The sequence below is a fragment of the Meleagris gallopavo genome, chromosome 2 (assembly GCF_905368555.1).
Source record: "Meleagris gallopavo chromosome 2, MGAL_WU_HG_1.1, whole genome shotgun sequence".
Taxonomy (NCBI): domain Eukaryota; kingdom Metazoa; phylum Chordata; class Aves; order Galliformes; family Phasianidae; genus Meleagris; species Meleagris gallopavo.
In genome coordinates, this window is record NC_139405.1 from 89131050 (window position 1) to 89154259 (window position 23210).

Sequence of the window (23210 nt, forward strand, 5' to 3'; positions counted from 1 at the left end):
ATGCTGGGTGGATGGGGGAAGAGCGGTAGATGTAATCTACCTTGATTTTAGAAAGGCGTTTGATACTGTCTCCCACGACATCCTTATAACAAAGCTGAGGAAGTGTGGGATAGACGAGTGGACAGTGAGGTGGGTTGAGAACTGGCTGACTGGCAGAGCGCAGAGGGTCGTCGTTGGTGGTGCAGAGTCTGGCTGGAGACCTGTAACCAGTGGTGTCCCCCAGGGGTCTGTGCTGGGTCCGGTCTTGTTCAACATCTTCATCAATGACCTTGATGAGGGGATAGTGGCCACCCTCAGCAAGTTTGCTGATGATACGAAGTTGGGAGGATTGGCTGACACGCCTGAAGGCTGTGCTGCCATTCAGCGAGACCTGGACAGGCTGGAGAGCTGGGCAGTAAGAAACCGGATGAGGTTCAACACAAGCAAGTGTAGGGTCTTACACCTAGGGAGGAATAATTGCATGCACCAATACAGGCTGGGGGATGAGCTGCTGGAGAGGAGCTCTGCAGAGAGGGACCTGGGCGTCCTGGTGGACGACAGGTTGGCCATGAGCCAGCAGTGTGCCCTCGTGGCCAAAAAGGCCAATGGCATTCTGAGGTGCACTAAAAAGAGCGTGTCGACCTGCTGGCTCGAGGGAGGTGATCCTCCCCCTCTACTCTGCCCTGGTAAGGCCTCATCTGGAGTACTGTGTCCAGTTCTGGGCTCCCCAGTACAAAAAAGACAGGGATCTCTTGGCAAGAGTCCAGCGGAGGGCCACAAAGATGGTGAAGGGCCTGGAGCATCTCCCCTATGAAGAAAGGCTAAGTAAACTGGGTCTGTTTAGCCTTGAGAAAAGAAGACTGAGAGGGGACCTGATCCAGGTTTATAAATATCTGAGGTGTGGCGGCCATAGTGGTGAGGCCAGTCTCTTTTCAGTGGTACGTGGAGACAGGACGAGGGGAAACGGACATAAGCTGCAGCATAGGAAGTTTCGCACGAATGTGCGTAAGAACTTCTTCACGGTGAGGGTGACGGAGCACTGGAACAGGCTGCCCAGGGAGGTTGTGGAGTCTCCTTCTCTGGAGATATTCAAGTCTCGCCTGGACGCCTACCTGTGCGACCTGGTGTAGGGAACCTGCTTTGGCAGGGGGGTTGGTCTCGATGATCTCTAGAGGTCCCTTCCAACCCCTACAATTCTGTGATTCTGTGATTCTGTGATATATGCATGATTCAGAATCCCAAAACAGTGTATGTGTTGTGAAAGGGCTGAAGGGGTGCTTAAAGAGGAAAGAATTTTAAGCGCTCTGCCATGGACTTCCATCTATTGTAACATACCTCAAAACACAGTATATAGTTTGTGAAAAAAATAGTGCATTAATGTTAAAATTTAATGTGCTATTAATATTTATTTATGCCACTTATAGTAATGAATATTGTGTACTTAAAAGGGTTTTTTGAGTCTGTATATTAATCCATTTAAGCCAAACAAAGGGAATCTTGTTTCCCTTCTGTAATGTTCTGTATGCATTAAGAACATGTAGTCACGTCTAGAAGAAATTGACTCATCTAGAATTTAAGTAGGTACCTTATGGCAGAATTCTTAACTGAAAAATAGCTGGAGGGTATGGGGAATACTTCTCCGAGTAAAATAGAATCAGTATTTTTTTCATGTTTTCAGTTGTAGTTCTGATTCTATTCTTCATATCCACAAATTGTAAAACCTTTACTTTATGCCCTTGTACGTCAATCTTTTCCTTTCTTTGAAACTACCTTTACTTAATCCTTAATGTTATGTGGTAGCCCTGGATAAATAGTGACTTTACACTAAATAATGAGTTCTCACCCCTCCCCCCCCCAAGTTCAATGTGTAGTTCCACATTAATTTGTCATATACTGTATAGACTCTTCTATACAGTGTAATTACTCCATACTTCTTCTTTCAGATAAGCGTTATATAGCTATATAAGCTTTCATTTTATTTTTTATTTTTGATGCATTAGATTGTATCTGTAGAATTTTACAAGTTCTTCTTAGTTCATCAAGTATAGGTTTTTTTATATTGTACTGTTTGCTAAGTTAACAACTGCTTCTACGGAAGAAAGTTGACTTACTCCACCGCATCAAAAATGGAGTAGATGAAATGGAGTATATTAGACAATTTATGTACTAGATTAGGTCTGACCACAAAAAAGATGTTTAGTCACTGGAACAGGCTCCCTAGGGCAATGGTCACAGTGCTAATCTGCTGGAGTTCAAGAAGCCTATGCACAACATTCTAAGACAACAGGATTTGATTTTTGCATAGTCCTGCTTAGAGGCAGGAGTTGCACTTTTCAGTCCTTTTCAAGTTGGGATATTCTGTGATTCTGAATTTCATGTTAATTTTTTAAAATTAACATCTTCCAATAGATGCAAATGCTCAATTCTTATGTTGTCTCTTTTTTCCATTGGTTAGTCAAATATAGAGCTCTATTTTTTTCCTACTTAGTTTGAGGTTCTCTATTCCACGAAACTGACAATTGAAAAACTGTCCCGACAGTAGCTAAACAAAGCCCTTTATATCTCACACCAGTTTTTAAGCAATGCTAACAAGTATTCTTTAGGATTTACTTATTCATCTTGCTTATTGATTTGTGCTTGTCTGTGATTTTTCTGTTTACTGTCTCAAAAAGGGGGAAACATAAAATTTTGTGTTTTCAGGTGTTACTCTGGAATCAGATTCCTGCCTTGACCCAGGAATTCCTGTGAATGGCCATCGCCATGGAAACAATTTTAATATCCGCTCTACAGTAACTTTCAGCTGTGATCCAGGATATACACTGAGTGATGAAGAACCACTCATATGTGAAAGAAACCATCAGTGGAATCATGCATTACCCAGCTGTGATGGTAAGTGTCATGTTCATCAGATGGAAGAAGTCCAAGGAAGCTGATCTCTTATTTTCAAGATCTAATTAAACTTGTCATTGATGCTACCTACCTTCAAGATCCATACTTTTAAAAATTAATTTTACTGTTAATAAAGGTTTTACTTCCTATCTCTGTATTACCTTTCAGTCAATAATATCTCTAAGGAGCAGTGAAATTTACAGGTATATATTCAGTACATTAGAAATCTGCAGTTCAGTAACTGTAGAAAAAGGCAAGACATGGTGAAGTTGGGGAACAATAAAACTATTTAGAGCTTATGTTCTTCTAAATGTCTAATGTTAGTAAACTAGCCAAGATAGTACAGAAGTGGTAAAACTGGAAATATGTATGCATGTCTTCATTCTTGTTATTGTATGAAGGCATGTTTCTCTTTATAGAAATGGTAGATATGGGTTTAACTTAATTACCAGAAGAAATGAATTATGTGGAAAGTCATAGAGATTGCTTTCATGGATATGCAGTATGAGACTATGCATCTTTTTTTTTCTTTTTTTTCTTTTTTTTAAAGGCAAATGCTAAAATGTATTAGCAAATCTTTCTGTGCTCTTTTTATTGTTGAAAAGTTTTCTAAGTTTTTTTTTTATGAACTAGGGAATTAACTAATTTTCAGTGTAGTCACCATGATTAGTTAATAACAGCCTGCATGACATGCTCATTAAAATCTGTAACAGCTGAGGTAGCTGAAACATATCACCCACCACCTCACTGTGCTCACATCCGCTGTTCAGTCTCCAGAAGCATTCAGCAAGCATCAATGAATGGGTGCATTTTTTTCTTCCTGGAGGAATTTAATGACACACCTTTGCTTCACATGCAATTCCATGTTAGACATAATTTTGACAGATGGTCCTTCTGCTGCTATATGTCACACGGCAACAAAATTAAATAGAATTGGATAGACTAGGAAGGAAATTTTCTTGCATCCCTCAAGGGTTATCTGCACCCTCTGCTTCCCTAAAACTTCTGTATACCAATGCATGCAGCATGAGTAATAAAGAGAAGGAACTAGAGATCTGTTTGTGGTCAAAAGGCCGTGATCTCACTGTGATCATGGAGACATGGTGGGCCAGCTCACAAGATTGGAATGATATCATGGATGGCTGTGTCCTTTTTAGAAAATACAAACCTATGAGGTAGAGTTTCTCTTTATGTGAGAGAGCAACAAGAATGTATCAAGCTCCACCTAGAGTTGAATGATGAATGATTGGAGAGCTTGTGGGTGAAGAGGCAAGCCAATATGGGTGACACCGTTGTGGGAGTGTCCTTCAGGCCACAAGATGAGGAAGAGACAGTTGATGAAGTTTTCTACAAGCAGTTGGAAGTAACCTTGTGATCCCAGGCACTGGTTCTTATGGGAGTCTTCAATCATAAACATATTTGTTGGATAAGCAACACAGCCAGGCACACACAATCCAGGAGGTTTCTGCCTCAGTGAACTGAAGATAACTTTCTGACGGAGATGATGGAGCAGCCAACAAGGAGAGATGTGCTGCTGAACTTTGTTCTTACTAACAAGGAAGGGCTGTTTGGGGTTGTAAAGGTTGGGGGCAACTTGGGATGCAGCAGTGGTGGAATGGGATGGTGGAATTCAGGATCTTTTATGGAAGAATTAAAGCAACTAGTAGGATTAAAACGCTGGACTTCAGGAGAGCTAATTTTGACCTCTTCAAAGACCTACTTGGAGGTATTTCTTGGGCTAGCATATTGGAAGGTAAGGGGACCCAAGAGAGCTGGTCAACACTTAAACATCACTTCTTTGAAGCTCGAGATCAGTGCATCCTTAAGAGTATAAAATTAGGGAAAGGTGGCAGGAGACCTGCATGGATGAGCAAGGAGCAAGGATAAATTCAAATGGAAGAAGGTCTATGAAATGTGAAAAGAAAAAAGTCTGTCCGCATGAGAAGAGTATAGGAACATTATCACAGTCTGTAGGGATGTAAGAAAGAATTAAATCCGACAAAGGAAGTCAAGAATAACAAGAAAGACTTATCACTTACAAATGGAAGACTAGGGACAGTGTGGGTCTGTTACTGGATGAGGTTGGGTGTCCTGATAAAGTGGACACTGAGAAGGCAGAGATGATGAATGACTTCTTTTCTCAATTTTTATTTTTTTTTTTATTTTTATTTTTATTTTTTTTATTTTTCTGCTTAGACTACTGCTCAGGAATTCTAGACTCTGGAGATAAGAGAAAATCTGGGGAATGGAATTATTTACCTTAGTCAAGGTGAACTTGATCAAGGAGTGTTTAACCAAAATTGACAAACACAAAATCATGAACCCATCAGTGCTGATGGAGCTGAATCTCCAAGGGAGATTCAGGCTGGATTTTAGGAAATACTTCTTTTCTGAATGAGTGGTCAGGCACTGGAATGGGCTGCCCAAGGAGGTGACCCTGGAGGTGTTCAAGGAATGTTTAGATGTTGTGTTGAGGGACATGATTTAGTGAGAACGGTTGGTGAGAGGTGGATGGCTGGACTGGATAATCTTGTAGGTCTTTTCCAACTGTGGTGATTCTTTGATTCTATGATTACTGAACCACACTCTAGCATCTTTGAAGGGTCATAGAGAACAGGAGGGGTGTTTGAGTACTGGAGGATAACAAACATCACACTAGGCTTCAAATAGGGCAAAAAGGACAATTCAAGTACCTACAGGCCAGTCAGCCTTATTTCTGTCCTGGAAAAGTTGATAAAACAGCATGTTCTGGATGCCATCTCTAAGCATTTGGAAGAGAAGAAGGTTCTCAGAAGAAGTCAACATGGATTCACCAAGGGGAAATCATGTCCCACCAGCATCTTATCCTTCTATGATGTCATGACCAGCTGGGGAGAGCAGTGAATGTTGTATACTTTGACTTTAGCAAGGCATTTGATACTGTCTTCCACAACATCTATGTGAAGAAGTTAAGAAAGTATCAGATAGGTGAGTGGACAGTGATGTGGATTGAGAATTAGCTGACTGGCAGAGCTCAGTTTTGTGATCAGTGGTGTTGAGTCTAGTTGGAGGCCTTAAACTAGTGGTGTTTCCCTGGGATCATCTTCCTCAGTAACCTGGGTGAAGGGATAGAATTCACCTTCTGTAAGTTAAGGATCATACAAAGCTGGGAGGAGCGGCTGACACACTGGAAGTCCGTGCTGCTATTCATCAAGACCTGGACAGACTAGAGAGCTGGGCAGAGAGGAATCTGATGAGGTTTAATCAGATGAAGTGTAGAGTCTTGAGCCTGGGGATGAATAATTGTATGCATCAGTACCAGTTAGGGGCTGATCTGTTGGAGAGGAACTCTGAAGATAAGGACCTGGATGTCCTGATGGACAGCAGGTTGGCCAGGAGCCAGTATTGTACCCTTGTGGCCAAGAAGGCCATTGTCATCCTGGGGTATGTTAAAAAGAGCATGGTTGTTGGAGATGATCCTCCTCCTCTTCTCTGCCTTGGTGAAGCCACATCCAGAATACTGTGTCCAGTTTTGGTATCCCTGTTAAAAAAAGACATTATTTTCCTAGAAAGAGTCCAGCAGAAGGCAATAAAAACTATTAAGGACCTGAGGTACCCCTCTTATGAGGAAAGACTGAGTGACCTGGGGCTCATCAGCCTGTAAAAGAAGTGCCTGAGAGGGGATACTATCACTATTTATAAATATCTAAAGTGTGGGAGCCAAGTCAATGGGGGCAGACTGTTTTGCTGGGATGCAATAGTATAACAAAGAACAATGGGCAGATACTGGATCACATGAAGTTCCCTACTAAAACAGGAAAGAACTTCTTCGCTGTCAGAGTGATGGAGCACTGATACAGATTGCCCAGAGAGGTTGTGGAGTCTCATTCTCTGGAGATATTTAAGAGCTACCTGGACACCTACATCTGTGATTTGCAGTAAGGTACCTGCTTTAGCAGGGAGTTGGACTTGATAATCTGTAAAGATCCCTTCCAAACCCTACGGTTCTATGATTCTGTGGATACTGGTGGAAAGATTCAGCCATACCACTGCCATCAACCTCTGCTGTTGTGGATCAACATAGTAAAATTGGAGACATTACTTTTAGAGCAGCCCTAGTATATGTAAAAAATATGTAAATTCTAACAATTTAAAAAGCTTTAATAATTACCTTAGTCTAGTAAGAAATGAAAGCAGAACTTCAGCTATAATGCCAGCTTTATATCTATATGTGTAAATATAATTTGTTGCAATGTTTGTTACGTGTATTTCCATCTAGTTCATGACAAAGTTTATTGTTCTGTATGAGGAGGAAAGCTAAAAGCAACCTAATGCTTTGTTGCTGTAATTTAAAATATCTATTATGTTAAAATTTGAAAAAACAAAACAAAACAAAACAAAAAACAAAAAAAACTGGACAGCAACAGATGAGGGAAAAGCATAGTCATGCTGTATTTATAAGATCAGTGAGCAATTCAGCAAAGCAAATCTTAAACTTTAATTAATTTCCCATGCAAATTTGGCCAGCTTTGCTTAGCAAAGTGCCAGGATGCATGAAATGTTTTCTAGTGTAATTTTTTTGTCTTTAAAAATACCCAAGAAGGTACATTCAGAACCTCTGAAAGAGAGGAAAGTACTCTTTTTTTTTTTTTTTTTTTTTTTTTTTTTTTTTCTCTTCTCTGAATATCGCAGGCAAATAGCAAAAAAGCTTTTCTGTTCTTTGGAAAGGATATGTTTTGTGTGTGTGTTGTTTTTTTTTTTCTTTATATATGTATATATGCACATGCAAATAGCATGAAATACTTTTACGAGTCTATAGCCCAATAAAGTTGGTTGAAGTTGGTTGTAGGATATTGATGTGTGAGTTAGTTTAAACACATACACAAGAAGATTAATCCTTCTTCTTAAATGCTGTTATAATAGGAATTAATACTCGCAATATTTAGAAACACTGTTTTATTTATTTTGGTATCTTGCTATTTAACAGAAGAGATTGTAGATGAAAAATAAATTCCCTATAAAAGACTAAATAAAGAGTTGTCCAATTTTAATTTCTTTAAATTAGACAAAATAACTTCAGAGTTTCACACTTAGCCCTATTTTTCAATTTTTAGAGTTGTTAAAAAAACTGAACAGGATTTTTTTTTCTTTTTTTAAATAAAGAAAAGGACATCCTGTGTGACTTTTCCTTTTCTTTCCATTTTTTTTTCTTCTTTTAAGCATTATGTGGTGGATATATTCACGGAAGAAGTGGAACCATTCTTTCTCCAGGTTTTCCGGATTTTTATCCAAACTCTTTAAACTGCACTTGGACTATTGAAGTATCACATGGCAAGGGTAAGAATCTAATACAAACTCCATGTGTATATGTAATGTTGTTTATGAATCCATTTAAATCATATTATCAGCTATTCTTCTGAAGTTTAACTTCCCAAAATAAATGCCTCCAAATGTTGTAGTGTTTCTAGTTTGTCTTTATTTTGAAAAAGCAATACTCCTTTAACAGTGAACTGAGATAATGTGTACCTATTAAAAAAAAAATGGGTAGAAGGCAGAAGAGCCAGAATATATTAGTATTGTTACTCATTAAATAGAACTAAAATACTTGGTGAAAACTGCCAGGGCATTGTTGATAACTGTCCTCCATTATTAAGCACGAAACGGCAAATTTTATCTGTGTCTTAGTACATTAGATTTCAGACTAGGATCAAACGGTTAAGCTCAAAAATCTTATATATCTTTATGCTGTATACACAGCAGAATAACATTCAAGTGCATAGTTAAGCTTAGCAGTTTATCCGTGAGTAAAATGCATTTAAGAACTAGCGAAAAATAGAAGCCTAGAAAGTACAAATGATAACACTGAATCAAAATATAATTAAATATTCTTCAATTAATTTCCAATGGCAAGGAAAGCCTTAGCTTTTTTTGATATCATCTGAGAAATATATTGGAAGTTTCTACTATTCAGAATCTTCTTACAGGTCGGACTTGTGTTTAAGACTAGTATCGCATTTTCAAATGTAAAACATATGTGAACATTTTTTAAGACTTCCTCTGCCCTCAGTAAATAATTATATTTGAAAAGCTAACTTTAATGGAAAATTCAATTCGTTGTCAGACTGGAAGCTGACAACTGGAAAGGCAGTCATTACTTGAGTGAAGGACAGGCTCTAGCTAATACGAACTCATATGTTTGGAAGATTGTACATAAAACTTACATTGCCTTAGTCTTGTGTATGGGTATTTTCTTGAGGTCTAGAGTAAAAAAACAGTGTTGTACCTGAGGAAATGAAAAAATATAACCCAATTAAACACAATATATAGCAAATTATTAAAATATGAATTCTAGTTTAATAATGAGACAATTATAAAGACTAGAAATAAGAGACCTACAGAAGCTTACGTAAACTCTGGACAATGCAAATTTAAATTTTCAGATTGTTGTTTACAAATAACACCAAATCCTGTGAATTCTCTTAAGGGAGTTAGTGATTTATGGTGAGCGTAACAAACATCCACATTGCATATACTGATTGGTTGAGTCCATGTGCTTTCTGCAAGTTCACTTTTCTGAATTTCAGATTTTGATTTCATGAATGACTTTTTCTAAAGATCTTCCCATATCATTTAGTTTTTACTTTCTGTGCTACCTATGATTAATGAAACAGAACAACTTTCTGTGAAATCGTTTTCTCTTTTTTTAATAATTTTATAGGTGTGCAGCTGTTATTTCATACTTTTCATCTTGAGAGCTCTCATGACTATTTGCTCATCACTGAAGATGGCAGCTTCTCAGAACCAGTAGCCAGGTTAACTGGCTCAGTCTTACCCCCTACTATTAAAGCTGGCCTCTTCGGAAACTTTACTGCACAACTTCGATTTATATCTGATTTTTCAATTTCTTATGAAGGCTTCAACATAACATTTTCAGGTAAGATATTATATCATGCTAAATTTCCAGAAGTTGTTTTCAGATATTTGTACTTATATATAGGAAAAATGTTATGAAACACCCATAAAAAAAAAAAAAAAAATAAAATGTATAGTCTGTATCTTAGAAGATCAGCTGACATTTAGAAGATGTTGGTGAATTCTTTTAAGGAATTTTCCCTGTTTCCAGAGAATTATTATACGAGAAAAAGTGGCTTGGAAGAAAATAGAGTGAAAAAAAAAGATGAGCAGTAAGTCTTCAGAAGAAGGAAACTAATTGGAACTGTTTCAGTGAAAGGGAAGAAACTGTAAATAAGCAGTAGTGTGCTAACTCAAAATCACAGGCAAATTTTAATCAAAGGCTGATGTTAGAATTAAAAAAAAAAAAAGTATATATTTATACTAAAAAGCTGACTGTATTGAACAAAATAGAGAATCTTTCCATATTATTGCTCTCATTTGGGAAGATCCTGAGTAGTAGAAAGAAATTATAAACCCCGCCAGATCCTGCAGGTAAAATTCTAAGTTCTGGAAACGTATGACTTAACACATCTGTACTGTACTGTTAGTCCAAGATTATCATTCCTTCTGAGAATAACAGGAATTCTACGACATATATTGTTGTGTATACATTTACTATGTACATTTAAGTAATGGTAAAGAAACAATTGCACAACTTAGGGGGCATTTGAGGGCTTCACTCTTGCTGCTTCTAATGAATTTAAGTTTCCATAGATTTGCCAGTTATTTCCGGTTCATAGTTACAAAAGAGACACAAATTCAGACACTTAGAAACTTATTTTGAAAAATGTATATATATATATATATTTGTTTTCAGTTGGGTGATGCTTGTTTGATTTCAAAAGAGCACGCAAACAGTTTGCTAGGTTAAGAAGACAGTTTTACTTAGGAAAATGAAGCACAGTTTTTTAAAATGTGGCCATATGTCTTTCAATTCTCATGACCTTACATTTGATTTTTTTTTCTTTTTTTTGTTAGATTTTCTTCATTATGCAGTGAATTTTTAAACTCTCTCACTTCTAAAGCTGTTTGGGAGTTCAGACCAAATGAACCAATAATAATATACTGAAGATGTAATTAAACAAAATTATAGTAAAACACTTATAGTACAAGCTGATTACAGCTCTTTGAAATTAGAAAAATAAATCTAGTGTGGGTGGGATGCAATAGATACATAATTACTGTATATATTGCCATAACAGAAATATAGCGCTGGTTTTAGTAGATTAAATGATTCTGAAATGCATGTTTTTGAAGCAGCGTGTAATGACATACTACAACTAATTTGGCAAGCTTCTCCGCTCCAACCCATGCAAAAATCGTGTCGCATTTATTTATATAGTCTGTTTTATTGTCTACAGAATACGATCTAGAGCCATGTGATGATCCTGGTGTTCCTGCCTTCAGCAGGCGAATTGGCTTTCAGTTTGGTGTTGGAGACTCCTTGATCTTTTCCTGTTTCCCTGGATATCGCTTGGAAGGTGCTAATAAACTTACCTGCCTGGGCGGTGGTCGGCGTGTATGGAGTGCACCTCTGCCAAGGTGTGTGGGTAGGTGGTCACATGCTTTCATTTCATTCATCAAGTCGTTATTAGCACATGTCATGTTTCGGATACTGAGAAGAGAAGAAAGCACTTGGGTTGAACAGATTCAACCCAAGTTGAAGATATAAGTAATGCACTTTTTTTTACTTAGAGAACTAAAATAAGAAAGAAGAATAGTTAGAACTGTGGGAGAAAATAAGATCAGAATGTCTTGTGAGAAAAAATGTAAATACAATAATTGAACTGTACAATTGTCCTTATTAAGATACAAATTTAATAGCCTGTCAGGGTAAAGAAACAAAATTTACGTCTCGGTGGAAACAACCTTTATAAGAGTACTCCAAACTGTTTTAAGTGCTTTTTTTCATATTATTTTAACTTTAAGTTCTTTTTTTTATAATTTATAAGCTGTAAACTGTAATATAGTATTGTAAACTGTAATTTTTAAATGTGCTGTTTTTAAAAATCAGTAAATACATGCTCAGGTTGAACAAAATGTTTTTGTTTTTGTTTTTGTTTTGTGAGAAACTAAAGGATTGGATTTTTAAAATTTGTACAGTATCTGTATATGGTTTGATGAGATCATCTTATCATCACTGTTTGAAGTATATCTGATCAGCTACTGTTGACATAATCCTTCTGAAATGTCAAATAATTCCACACATATGACTCTAAATGGATTGTCCTAAGACAATTGTTTTAAATACAATTTTATTTAATTAAGAAAGACAGTCCCCTTTGTCTTGTTTATTTTACTTATTATAAAAGTACATATCTATATCTGGAAAATGTTGAAAGTCATACACTCTATATAGCATAAAATACGTTCATCCTTTTTTTTATAGCAAAAAAAAAGAGAAGTATTTGTAATTATGTTTTAATGACCTGGGCTTATATAATCAATGAAAGTGGAGCCAGTATTGTACAGAATTTGCCATTTTTTCTTAAATAGAAGTTTTACATCCTACGCTATTTTCAGCTAGATTATTCTTAGAAAAAAACAGTGGCTTCTTAACACTGATCATGAATGTTGAATAACCAAGTACACATTATCATAGATCAATTTAAAGTGTGCATATTTCAGTACAAGAATATCCACATATTCAGTTTGAACTTAGAATTCTATTTTTCCCAATTTTTAAGACTACTAAACATTTCCATAGCTTTCCATGTATACGAATAGAAAACTAGCTATTTTTTTTTCTTTTCTTTAAGAAAATATTACTGCTAATTGAACAATAAAATTATTCTTAATAAGTAAGCTTGATCAAGATAACATCAGGATATATCCATGTGCATTTAAAACTAAAAATAAAACTATCGCTACTGCGTTTTTACTGTTATAATTACTTACTAAAGTTCTTTGAAGCAGCTGATTTTGATGCAGTCAACATATTAAGAACATTAATACAAGTCATTTTTTCTAATCACTGGTATATTTTGAGGGCTGACAGAAGAAACCTGGATTTTAAGAAAGAAAAATGTTTCTATCTAATATTAATATCTGCCATTCATTTCTAGAGAGTCATATAAAAATACAGTGAGCTAGTTAAAAAGTATGATTCTTCATATAATAAAAATATAGAATGGCAAAAATATTAGTTTATGTAAACAATTATAATCTCTGTCTCAAAATGTCTTAATTCAAAGAAAAAATAAAAATACTTTTTTTTTTCTTTTAAATAACCACAGTTCTGGAAGACTGTAAAATCACTGGATATTATGAGAAGATAATATGACGAGATATGAAAACAAAATGATGCAAACTTGTTATCTAACTCCTCAGGGATGTACATGTTACGAAAGTACATCTGTCACCAGCTATCGAGTACCAAAAAGTTAATTTGTTCCAGTACTATGAACTGAGTAGGTGTTCTTAGTCTGCAGGCAATTTTTAGTGGATGGGATTCAGATTCTGAATTAGACTTTTTCAGGTTTGTTGTGTACATGTGTACGAGTTCCAATTACTGATAACTGTCAGTAAAGTCAGTACAGAAAGTCTAGATTTCAATGTCTGCTTTACAGTGAGATGAATCAGTCTCCAGGCATCCTTTAGATGCCTAAAAAAGGAATTACTTGTATTGGATTTTAAAATTTCACAAGTCTGACAGAATGTTTTCATTTTATGTAAGCTTTTTTTTTTTTTTTTTCTGATATATTTGTTACTAATTTTAAAGTGATAATATTATTTACTTGGAAAGTTATTTGTCTATTTCCAAATTTATTACTTACTATTAGAGATATTTGTTAGAATAAGAGAAGGTTTATTGGAAACAATTAAATTAGTATGGCTTAGTTTGGAAAAAAATTACTAGCTATAATGACATTCCATATAGACTAGAAATTGAACTAGAACCCCCTAGTTGCTGACAGGGCAGCTTGAGAAGCAGAGAAGGTGCTGATGCTATCTATGTTCATCAATAGCTAAAACATCAGTGTGATATCAGTACTATTTTTCTTAGATCCAAACCAATAGCATGATATGAGTTCTTATGAATGAAATTAACTTTATCCTAGTCCAAACAGTAGATTTGTATAATACTTTCTCCTGTGGAAACAATTCTTCAGATATCCTTCGTGACATGGCTTTTCAGGAGGATCCCTTTCTTTCAACTGTCTATACCAACTGTACCTACTATTTTCCTGTCAGAAAAATTTCCATTCCGCATTTGTTTTTTTTTTTTTTTTTTTTTAAAAAAAAAAAGAAAGGTAATGGAGTCATTCATAAAGAAATCTTATTTCCTGTAAGAGCTTCAAGTACCAATGACAGCTTCTCCATCAGATATACTAGTAGCTGATATCTGCTGGTGATACTGTTCAATCTCTTTTCACACAAGAATATTAAGAGTTTCCCATCTTTCTGCATATAGAAAATGCATTTAGAAGAGCTATCTTGTGGTCTTAACTAGTGATTCTGACAAAACTCCCACAAACATCCTACAGTGAGAACTTTCTGTACTACTGACAGCATAAAGGACACAGATGGTCTTTTGAAAGAAAAAAATTGGCAGCCTACTTTTATGCAACTGTTCTTCAATATATGTTTTTAAAAAGTACATTCACAGTATTGTCTTCCGCTCCACTCCTCAAAATTTAGTGGAATTGACAGGATTGTGAGGTGAGGGGAACTGAGAGAGAGAAACACTGCTTCATTGTAATTTTATTGTGATGCACAGAATAGAATAAGGACTGCATTCCTGTGTGTACTGTCATGGTAAAGATATTCTCCTAGCAATCCTGGTACAGGACTATCGAGAAAATACATATGTACAGTGGCTTGAAGAAGAAATGTCACTGAACTAATCCATAACCTTCGGTACTGACCAAAATCTGGTTTTGTACTCAAACAGCTTGTCACCTATATGTTTGTCAGTATTACCACCTGGCACATAGCTGTAATAAGTGTGCTTGCCTATGTGTTGTGTGATTCATTTTCCAAATTTACTTCTGAATAATTTAATTACTATATAAAATCACTTTTTGTCTTTGTAAGTAGGCTTTTTATGTTTTTTAGCTAAAAACTAGCTACTGCAGTACAGACAAGCTTCCTCTGATTATCTTTTGTCTAGCTGAGATTTAGAAAGAGAAAACAATAATCTTGCTTTCCTCCTTCATTGACATCTTATCCTGCATTATTATTCGTTGTTTTATTGTTATGATTGCTTCAATTAGTATTCCAGTGTTTTTAGAAATACATGTATATTTTTCAAAAACATTCATTTGATTAGTAATTGTGGTTAAGAATTGTTGTTGATACTTCATCCACGTATATAATTTATTCCTATTTTATCACTTGCTTTGATGTAGTTGAAAATGTAAATATATATTTATACTAATTTTGTGTGAACAGAATTGCCTAAATTACTCTTCCAGTAATAGCTCAATTTTTCTCTACCTATGATTATGCAATTCTATTACAGTTTCACAGTTGAATACTTTTTCATGAGGACAAAACCCACTTTTACTGAATTGGTTCCCCTAGATTACAGATCCAAGAGCAGTGCCTGTAGGCGGTTATGCAGTTTTACGTATCTCCAGAGCTTAAGAGCTTAATAAATATTGGGGTCCAGAAAGGAGGTGGAACGGCTGTCAATTCTAAAGCTAAAGTCTACATAAAGGAGACTGTTGAAATTTCATTTCTGGCTTCTCTTCCTGTCTTCACTAAATTTTTAAACAGTAACCACACCATTTATCTGGAAAATCTGTTATAAAGGCAGATCCCCTATATCCCATTTTAAAAAATAAATAAATAAATAATCTATTCATTTAATTATATATTTTTACGTTTCTGTTTGCTTTAAGTCAAATTAGTCAGGAGCTTTCTACCACTCTGTACTGTAAAATTGTGCTGTTGTTAAAAAAGGAAGTCCTAAATTAAAAGAAACATTTCTATAAATGATTTTTTTTTTAATATTTGAAAATTTGGAAATAACCGTTCAATGAACCAAAACTAGCAATAGATCTAGAATGCAGAAAATACTCCCTATTTTATTCTGCAACTCTCCCCTGACCTCCCTCTACAAAATACATTTTTGCAGCTCAGTGCCGTAGTTCACAGATTTCACTGTCATGCTACAGTGAAGAACTCTGTCTATGGCCTTATGAATTTCCCATTTCCTTCTACACAATTAGAAAGCTTTATCAGAGTTGTGAGAAGTTAAATGATGATATATATATATTTGGATACTAGTGACAGGTATCTTCTCTGTTTTGACGAAGGATAAGATATGAGCAAAAGCAGAAATGTGACATAAAACGAGTAACCAGTGAATATATACTCATTTGAAGAGATAGGTGGTTTGCAAGTAGGTGCAGTTTTGAATGCATATATCTGATATACATATAGATTATCACCTAAATACGTTTTGAAATGTGACATCATTTCATCATTTACAATGATCCACTGATGGGTAAGAGGGTGCCTTTTAGATTTAGTATGGCTAAAATTCTGAAAGAGGTGAAACATTTCTGCCTGCCTACCCACTTGCCAAATATGACATGGTAACTAATTATTGAAGGAAATGTGTGGAAAACTGATTGGCAAGGCCTTTACAGTGAGAGGTACTGTGCCCAAGTGTAGAAAATTTCTTACTTTATAATTCAACCTCTGTATGGCACAATACACAAAATCTATGTTTATTAGATCACTATATATATATATATTTTTGCTATAAGACAAGTTTAGATAAAAAATGGTAAATTTATTTTGTTCTATCATACTCAGTAACATTAATTGCAAAATTGAAGCAGTAGAAATTATTAAGAAAATATGATTATTTGATTGTATTTACTAATAGTTTTCTTTTTCCTGTATATTTACAGTGAGTAAAATCCTCATTGTGGTATTGTTCACTGGCACATTAATATCATTAATTTATCATGTTCAGTTGTTATAGTAAATAATATGTGAATAATTAATGATAGAGTGCTAAAATAAATTGCTGACACTTAAGAAGTTGTTTCTTTTTAACACTCTTGTTAGTATTCATTGCAAAACCACCAATTGCAATTAAAAAACTTTGTCATACTGTAACGTTGAGTTAATTTCCATGGAGACTGAAACATAAGTGGGAATCTTGTTAGCCTGAATAGTTCGGGAGATTTCTTTGAGACCCTTGAGATTCATCGTTTTTTTCAAATTTGCTGTAGTGTAAAATTTAAATCTGGAGTTCACTTTTGAGACATTGAACTAATCTTAAGAATTACTATTCATTTTTAGCAGGTGTTTTTATGCAGAGAACACATTTAAGTTATGTGGGGCCACTTATGAGCAAATTTTTTAACATTTGTATTTGAATTTATAAATCTTCAGATTGTGAAGATCTTAAGGATGTGCATGTACGCAGGATCCACTGTATTGTATCTAACTGCTGTCACATTTAATTTGTTAATTTTTTTATACAATATAACATATTTAGTAAAATTATTTAATAGCATTTTATTTATGTTATTTAATAACATTGAAAATTTCTGCCTATTCATTTTATGATGATGTGCTTTTATAAATGCAACTGAGTTTTCTGTTACTGTCAGAAAATTGGACGTGTGTTCAAGTTAGTGTTTTGAGTGTTACTGTCAATTAATCTTCAAAATAAGATGCAAATCTCTACTTACAGATTTTAGGTGTCTGTATAAAACTGAACATTTAATATCAGTTGGTGTACAGTGGCAATTCTGAATCTATTTTCAAGATGAAGGAGTAGTTTAGATATGAGACATAGTCACCTTAATATGTGACCTGGACATGAAATTTTAATTACCTATAATCAGAAGGAACAATAATTGTTTTCAACCTCTCTTTTGCCTTCTTTCTTCATTTTGAGGTTGTGGATACTATTATTGTTTTTCCTCCTGATAAGATAAATAGTGTAGAGATGGTATCTGCATATTCCATTATTAGATATTACTAGAAAGAGGGAGGCAGAAAACAAAAGGCTGGAAAAAAAAAAGGAGTACAGAAGTCCTTGCCTTGGATTCTGCCTATAATCCCCAATTAATGTAATAGGATTTGTTCTGAGAACCTGGATAGTATCTTATGTCATTGATATATGGATTGAAAGCTCCTCAGAAGACCTCAGAAAGAACTTTAGTGCTCTTTTGTCTTTCTTTCTCCATTATTCTTCATAATGGAATGGTACAAAAATTGCGGAGCAAGATTGTGCAAGAGTGCAATTGGAGCAACACTGCAGTGCAATGTTTCAGTAAGGTCTTTAGTAAGATTTTCTAACCTCTCCACCATGATACTGGTTTTCTTAAGGAACATAAGGAGAGACTTATTTGCAAACATTTTATTAGTGTGATCCATTGCTGATGACATCCCTTGATTCAAAATCTATCTTGGTGAAAAAAAAAAAAAAAGAGAAAGAAAAGAAGTCATTTCTAAGCACCAGCTGGAAAGAAGAAGGACCTTATTGCCAGGTAAATATTTCTCCAATAAGAGTGGTGGCAACAATGATGATTACAGCAATGATAGTAAAGCCAGCATCTTACTTTCTCTTAGCATGCTTCTATTTGTAAGCAGACCTGTTCAATCTCCTCATAGGCAGTCTTTGATGCTGTTAGCACTGAATAGGGCAGAGGGCAATAGTGTGTGTGCTTCAGACTGATTAGTTAAGTTTGTGTATGTCTATTATTGTGTAATATTTGCTGCGAAGAAAAAAAAAAATATTGACTCTATTCTGATATGAATTTAAGGTTTGCAGCGAGGTAAACGTGGTGTTTTTTTGGAGGCTAAAACCCATGGGACAAAAAGTGAGAAGTAGGGGGAAAACAGTACAGTTTAATCATCCATGGCAATACTTTTTGGGAGAAACCCAGTACAACAATAATTTAGAATTCACCAGTGCACGTTGAAAACAAGAGCACTTGTGATACTGTAGAGAAGACACTGACACAACTTGGCAATGTGCAGATGAAAGCTATGGGGCTCATAGGTGAAAGATTGAAGAATTGGAGACAAAGTGTTACAAAGGTTAACACATTGTGTAACAGAGGTGCTTTGCAAATTTCACACACGCTTTGGTTTTATGTGGCATTCACATAAATAGGAAGCTTCATCTCTTTGCATTGCTCCTGAGTTTGTATCTGAAGGTATGCTTGAGAGCAGTCATATTGCATATGCATTACTAAAGCCATATGCATAGGCATGGGCTTTAGAGCCTCCTCAATCAGTCAGTTAGTTTAATTAATTACTGAGCTCAACTTGTTCTCATATTTTATGACCTGCTGCCTTATTTTGCAAAAACAACAAAGATATTCTATACTCAATGGAAGAGCTTTGCAGCAGGGGAGCCTTTAAACTGACAACATACTACTTTTATTTGATCTCTGCATTGAAGATCTGTTTAAAATTCTGTCAAACCTTTTAGCAAGATGTATGGAAAAGTAGTAAAATAAACTTTTGCCTTAAACAAAGTTATTGTTACATTTTTACATGAACTGTATTTCAAAGCCTTTCAAGAATATGAATTTATTTTTGCTTTATAGCCTCTGTGTTCATATTCAGGAAGTGTTTGATGATCTTCAAAAGATCTGCCTTCCACAGTTTCCTTTTATCTTGCTTTAAGTGAGACAATGAAAGGAGAAAAATAAAGTTATTTATGTAAATAGAGTTTAAGTGACTTTTTTAAGCAAAAGAACAAAGAATGGAGTCAAGTGTCTGTTCCAGACCAATCTCTCTCCCTGCAAGACAATGAAAGAGCAGTTTAATAAGGCAGCATTATTCCAGTCTGCTGCAGTCCTCAACAAGGTTATAACAGACTAATCAGAAACTAGTGAAAATAAAGCATATGTACTTCCTCTTCTAAAACTTCTTACCTGTGGATGTAGGTCTTTTACACTAGTAGTATTATCCATGGAATTCAGAAGTAAATATTTTTTTATTTCATAATAAATAATAAAATTAATTTTGAAAGACTAGAGGTTTAAAGTTGTGATGAGGAATTAGGTTTACCTACTTTTATCTGCTTGTCACATTTTGAAACATAAACTCAATATCATACAACTTTTTTTTCTTAGAAAAAAAATTAAACGGCCTTTCCATTTAGATGCTGCAGATTGGTAAACTTTCAGGGTTTGCCAGATTTTAAGAGTCTAAATTAGAGCCATATCACTAACTGACAAATGTAGAGCAAATTTAGTTTTAGTTTATGCTAGTTTAAGCTTTGTTATAAGTCATATAGATGACATTAACTTTTAAAGCTACTACAAACAAATCTATGTAGAGAGTTTGAAACTTCAGTTTTTAGATTATCTATTTGTCCTTTAGAAACAAAAAGCACAAACCTCTCTCCCACTATGAGCACATTTTTCATAAATTAGTTAAATGGAAGTAGTATTCATTACAATTCAATTGCAACACAATTTAACTGCACAAATAAGAGTGTATTCTTAAAGAAGGTCATTATCCCAGGCTCTCCATCCTCAGCTAAGAATGCACAGCAATTCACTGAAAACATCAGAAAGGCATCTTCTTTTCTTAAAATACAGATGCTTAAAATCCAATATTTAATAACGGAAATAATCATACATATTTCTTGAAATGTCTTAATTATTGTTTTATAATTTTCATTCAAATTTGAGAACTGTATTAGCTGGGATACTTAATGTGAGTTAACACGTTAGTTATCTCACATGAGAGAACGTGATTGTTCAGTCTATTGCAGTGTTTAGAATCTAATTTCTTTACAGTTTAAATAATGTTTCATATTTAAGTCTTCCTAACTTTTTATTTATAGCCTATTTCCAAGAAATCAGGCCCCTTTAGTACCAAAACAACCTCTTAATTTTATCTTGATAGATATCAGGTACTATTTTATGTTTTTTCTACCAGAGCATACACTTCTTTCTTTATCTCTCAGCCTCAAAAAACAGTGTCTATGAGTTAATGACAGTTGTCCTGTGTCTTTCCTAAAGCAGAGAAGTTTTTTCCTATTCTTCTGAATGGCAGCTTCTTTTCATTTCTTTTGACATCTAAAGAATTAGCAGGCTTTTGCTTTCTTGACATAAAATTCCCAACTAGTTTTTGTCTAATTTTGCTCAAAACAGGCTTTTGGACATACTCTTGGGTTACTGTTTTTTTTTGTTGTTGTTGTTTGTTTGTTTGTTTTTGACAAAGAATGTATTTAAAATATGTATTTGACCTAAAATGTACATCAATTTACTTAAAGTGACAAATGAATCTTTTCTTTTTAAAGACTTAGGTGACACTGACCATGTTGATAGGAAAAAAAAATTGTAAATTTCAATTTATTTTGCATCTTGCCAAAACAGAGGTGTAGTTGGAGGAAATCTGAAAAGTGTTGTACATAGTAGTGATGTGAGTGACAAATGAAGTTCTCTGTACCCAAATAAAGTCATCTGTAAGGATCACTTAATAAGACTTGTCTGTTGAACTGGAGGAAGTTTTTTTTTATTTTTCATCCACTGAGAATGGATGAGTTGTATCTCTTCCTAACTCAAAAATTGCATAGTTTAATCTTTGATTTTTTAATTACAGCTGAGACCTCCTAGCAGAATGATCATGACAACGTGGCTAAAATCTGTCATTTCATTTTGCATAAAGAACTAAAGATTTTTCAGAGGTGGTAAAAATGGAGGTGAACATGAATATTCAAGTGTAGTAGTTTGGTAGCCAAGAGGCATGAGCCATTTCAGAATCTTATTTTCCAACTGCTTAAAGCATGAATTTCCCTGAAGAAGTGTTCTTCCTCTCCTACTTAATGCCTTATCCATTATGCTAAATAAGTTAGCCAACAATTGCTCAGTTTGCGACTAACTGATTTTCTAATACATTTATCTGAAGCAGAAGTAGGAGTTGCATGCTTAAAATTCCTAGGGAAGAGAAATTGATTTTAGGTGGCACATATTTTGGCTGTATGTGTTAATTACTAAATGAAAAAGCTTTAACAGTACTATTTACTGTAGATATTTTAGAGTAAATAACATGGCATTTCCTGTACCACTCAGTAAAATTCTGGTGCATAAAAAAGTGGAGATACACATAAGGTTTTCCTGTTGACGAATCCACATGCTGCATATTGTTGTTCATGGTTGCTGTTCTAAATTTCTAAACTCTCACACATTTCTATATTGCAGTGTGAAGGAAAGGTCATACAAATGCTCAGCTGTAGTCCTTGTAGCATAAGATGCTTAGTGTATCTGAGCATTGATCATGAATGAAAGTTATTTTAGGTATTGGGGCACCAGATCTGTGAAGTTTCAGACAAAGACCAAAAAGCTCCAAAGGTCTGGAGAGAAATGAATTTTCCATGGATTCGGCTAGCATTTATCTGAAAACAAACTGATAAATAAATAAATAAATCCTTCTAACCTCCTCAAGGCAAAGAAATTAGGTGATCCAGTTAAAATGACCTTCTTTGATATCCTAACATCAGTGAAAAGTGACAAGAAAACCTTAACCAGAACTGTCTTATCTTTTGGATAATTTTCCAAATCAGAGATGGAAATTAAAAAAAAGGGCTTGCTATGCTTTGTAAATCCTTATGGAGGCTGAGTTGGTGATTTATTGGCAGATGAGATGTGTTGAAAAGCTTGACCGGAACAACCTTTTGGCATGATTAAGAAGGAAATGGCAGGTTATAATATTTGTAAGTTATCTGAGAAAAGGAAATAAGCACTTCTGAGGGAATGCACTTAGATAGGACAGCTTGTAGGTACATGAGTGCTGACTCGGTTTAGAAGAATTTTACATTGCAACTGAATTTCAGTAAATAACTACTTGATTGCAACAGAAAGCAGCATATCTGCTTATTGCAGAAAGTAATGTACTTTAGAAGGGTGATAATATTACATTAACTTTATATTCTAATCTTTATTATTGTTGATTTGTATATCATTATCATTACTCACAGATACAAATTGTCATAGTATAAAAATTTGAAGCATACATTTATCAGAATAGGAAATTTGGCCATGTCCAGATTCAGGAAGTTTCATTGTGCAATTTTTCTGTTCCTGCATGTGCCTTATGGTTAACAGTGGTTAAAATCCAGTCATTTAAGCAAAACATATGATGCTATATGAACATCATGTAAGAAAAACACAGTATTTTTATTTTCTGCTTCAGCATTTTACTTCTATATTTTATTTATTTGGTGGAGGAAGGTAATGGGATACCAGTGCAGCTCCAATGGAAAATAAATACCCTGTCAAGTATCTTTAACAGCATGCACTGCAGCTTGGAAAGCCAATGCTATCCTGTGCTGCATGAAAAGAGAAGTGGCCAGCAGGTCAAGGGAGGTAATTGTCCCTCTCTATTCTGCCCTTGTGGGGCCCCATCTGGAGTACTGCATCCAGGTCTGGGGCTTCCAGCGCAAGAAAGATGCGGAGCTTTTGGAGAGGGTC

General features: G+C 35.0%; 1 protein-coding gene across 1 annotated transcript in view; it reads left to right on the forward strand.

Annotated features, from left to right (window-relative positions):
• CSMD1 (CUB and Sushi multiple domains 1) overlaps positions 1-23210 on the forward strand; it is a 1002456-nt gene that overhangs the window by 789699 nt on the left and 189547 nt on the right. Inside the window, exons 18-21 of the mRNA XM_085217921.1 lie at positions 2680-2868; positions 8068-8184; positions 9566-9781; positions 11163-11351. Of these exons, the coding sequence (XP_085074047.1) occupies positions 2680-2868; positions 8068-8184; positions 9566-9781; positions 11163-11351 (711 nt within the window). The remainder of the gene's footprint in view (positions 1-2679; positions 2869-8067; positions 8185-9565; positions 9782-11162; positions 11352-23210) is intronic.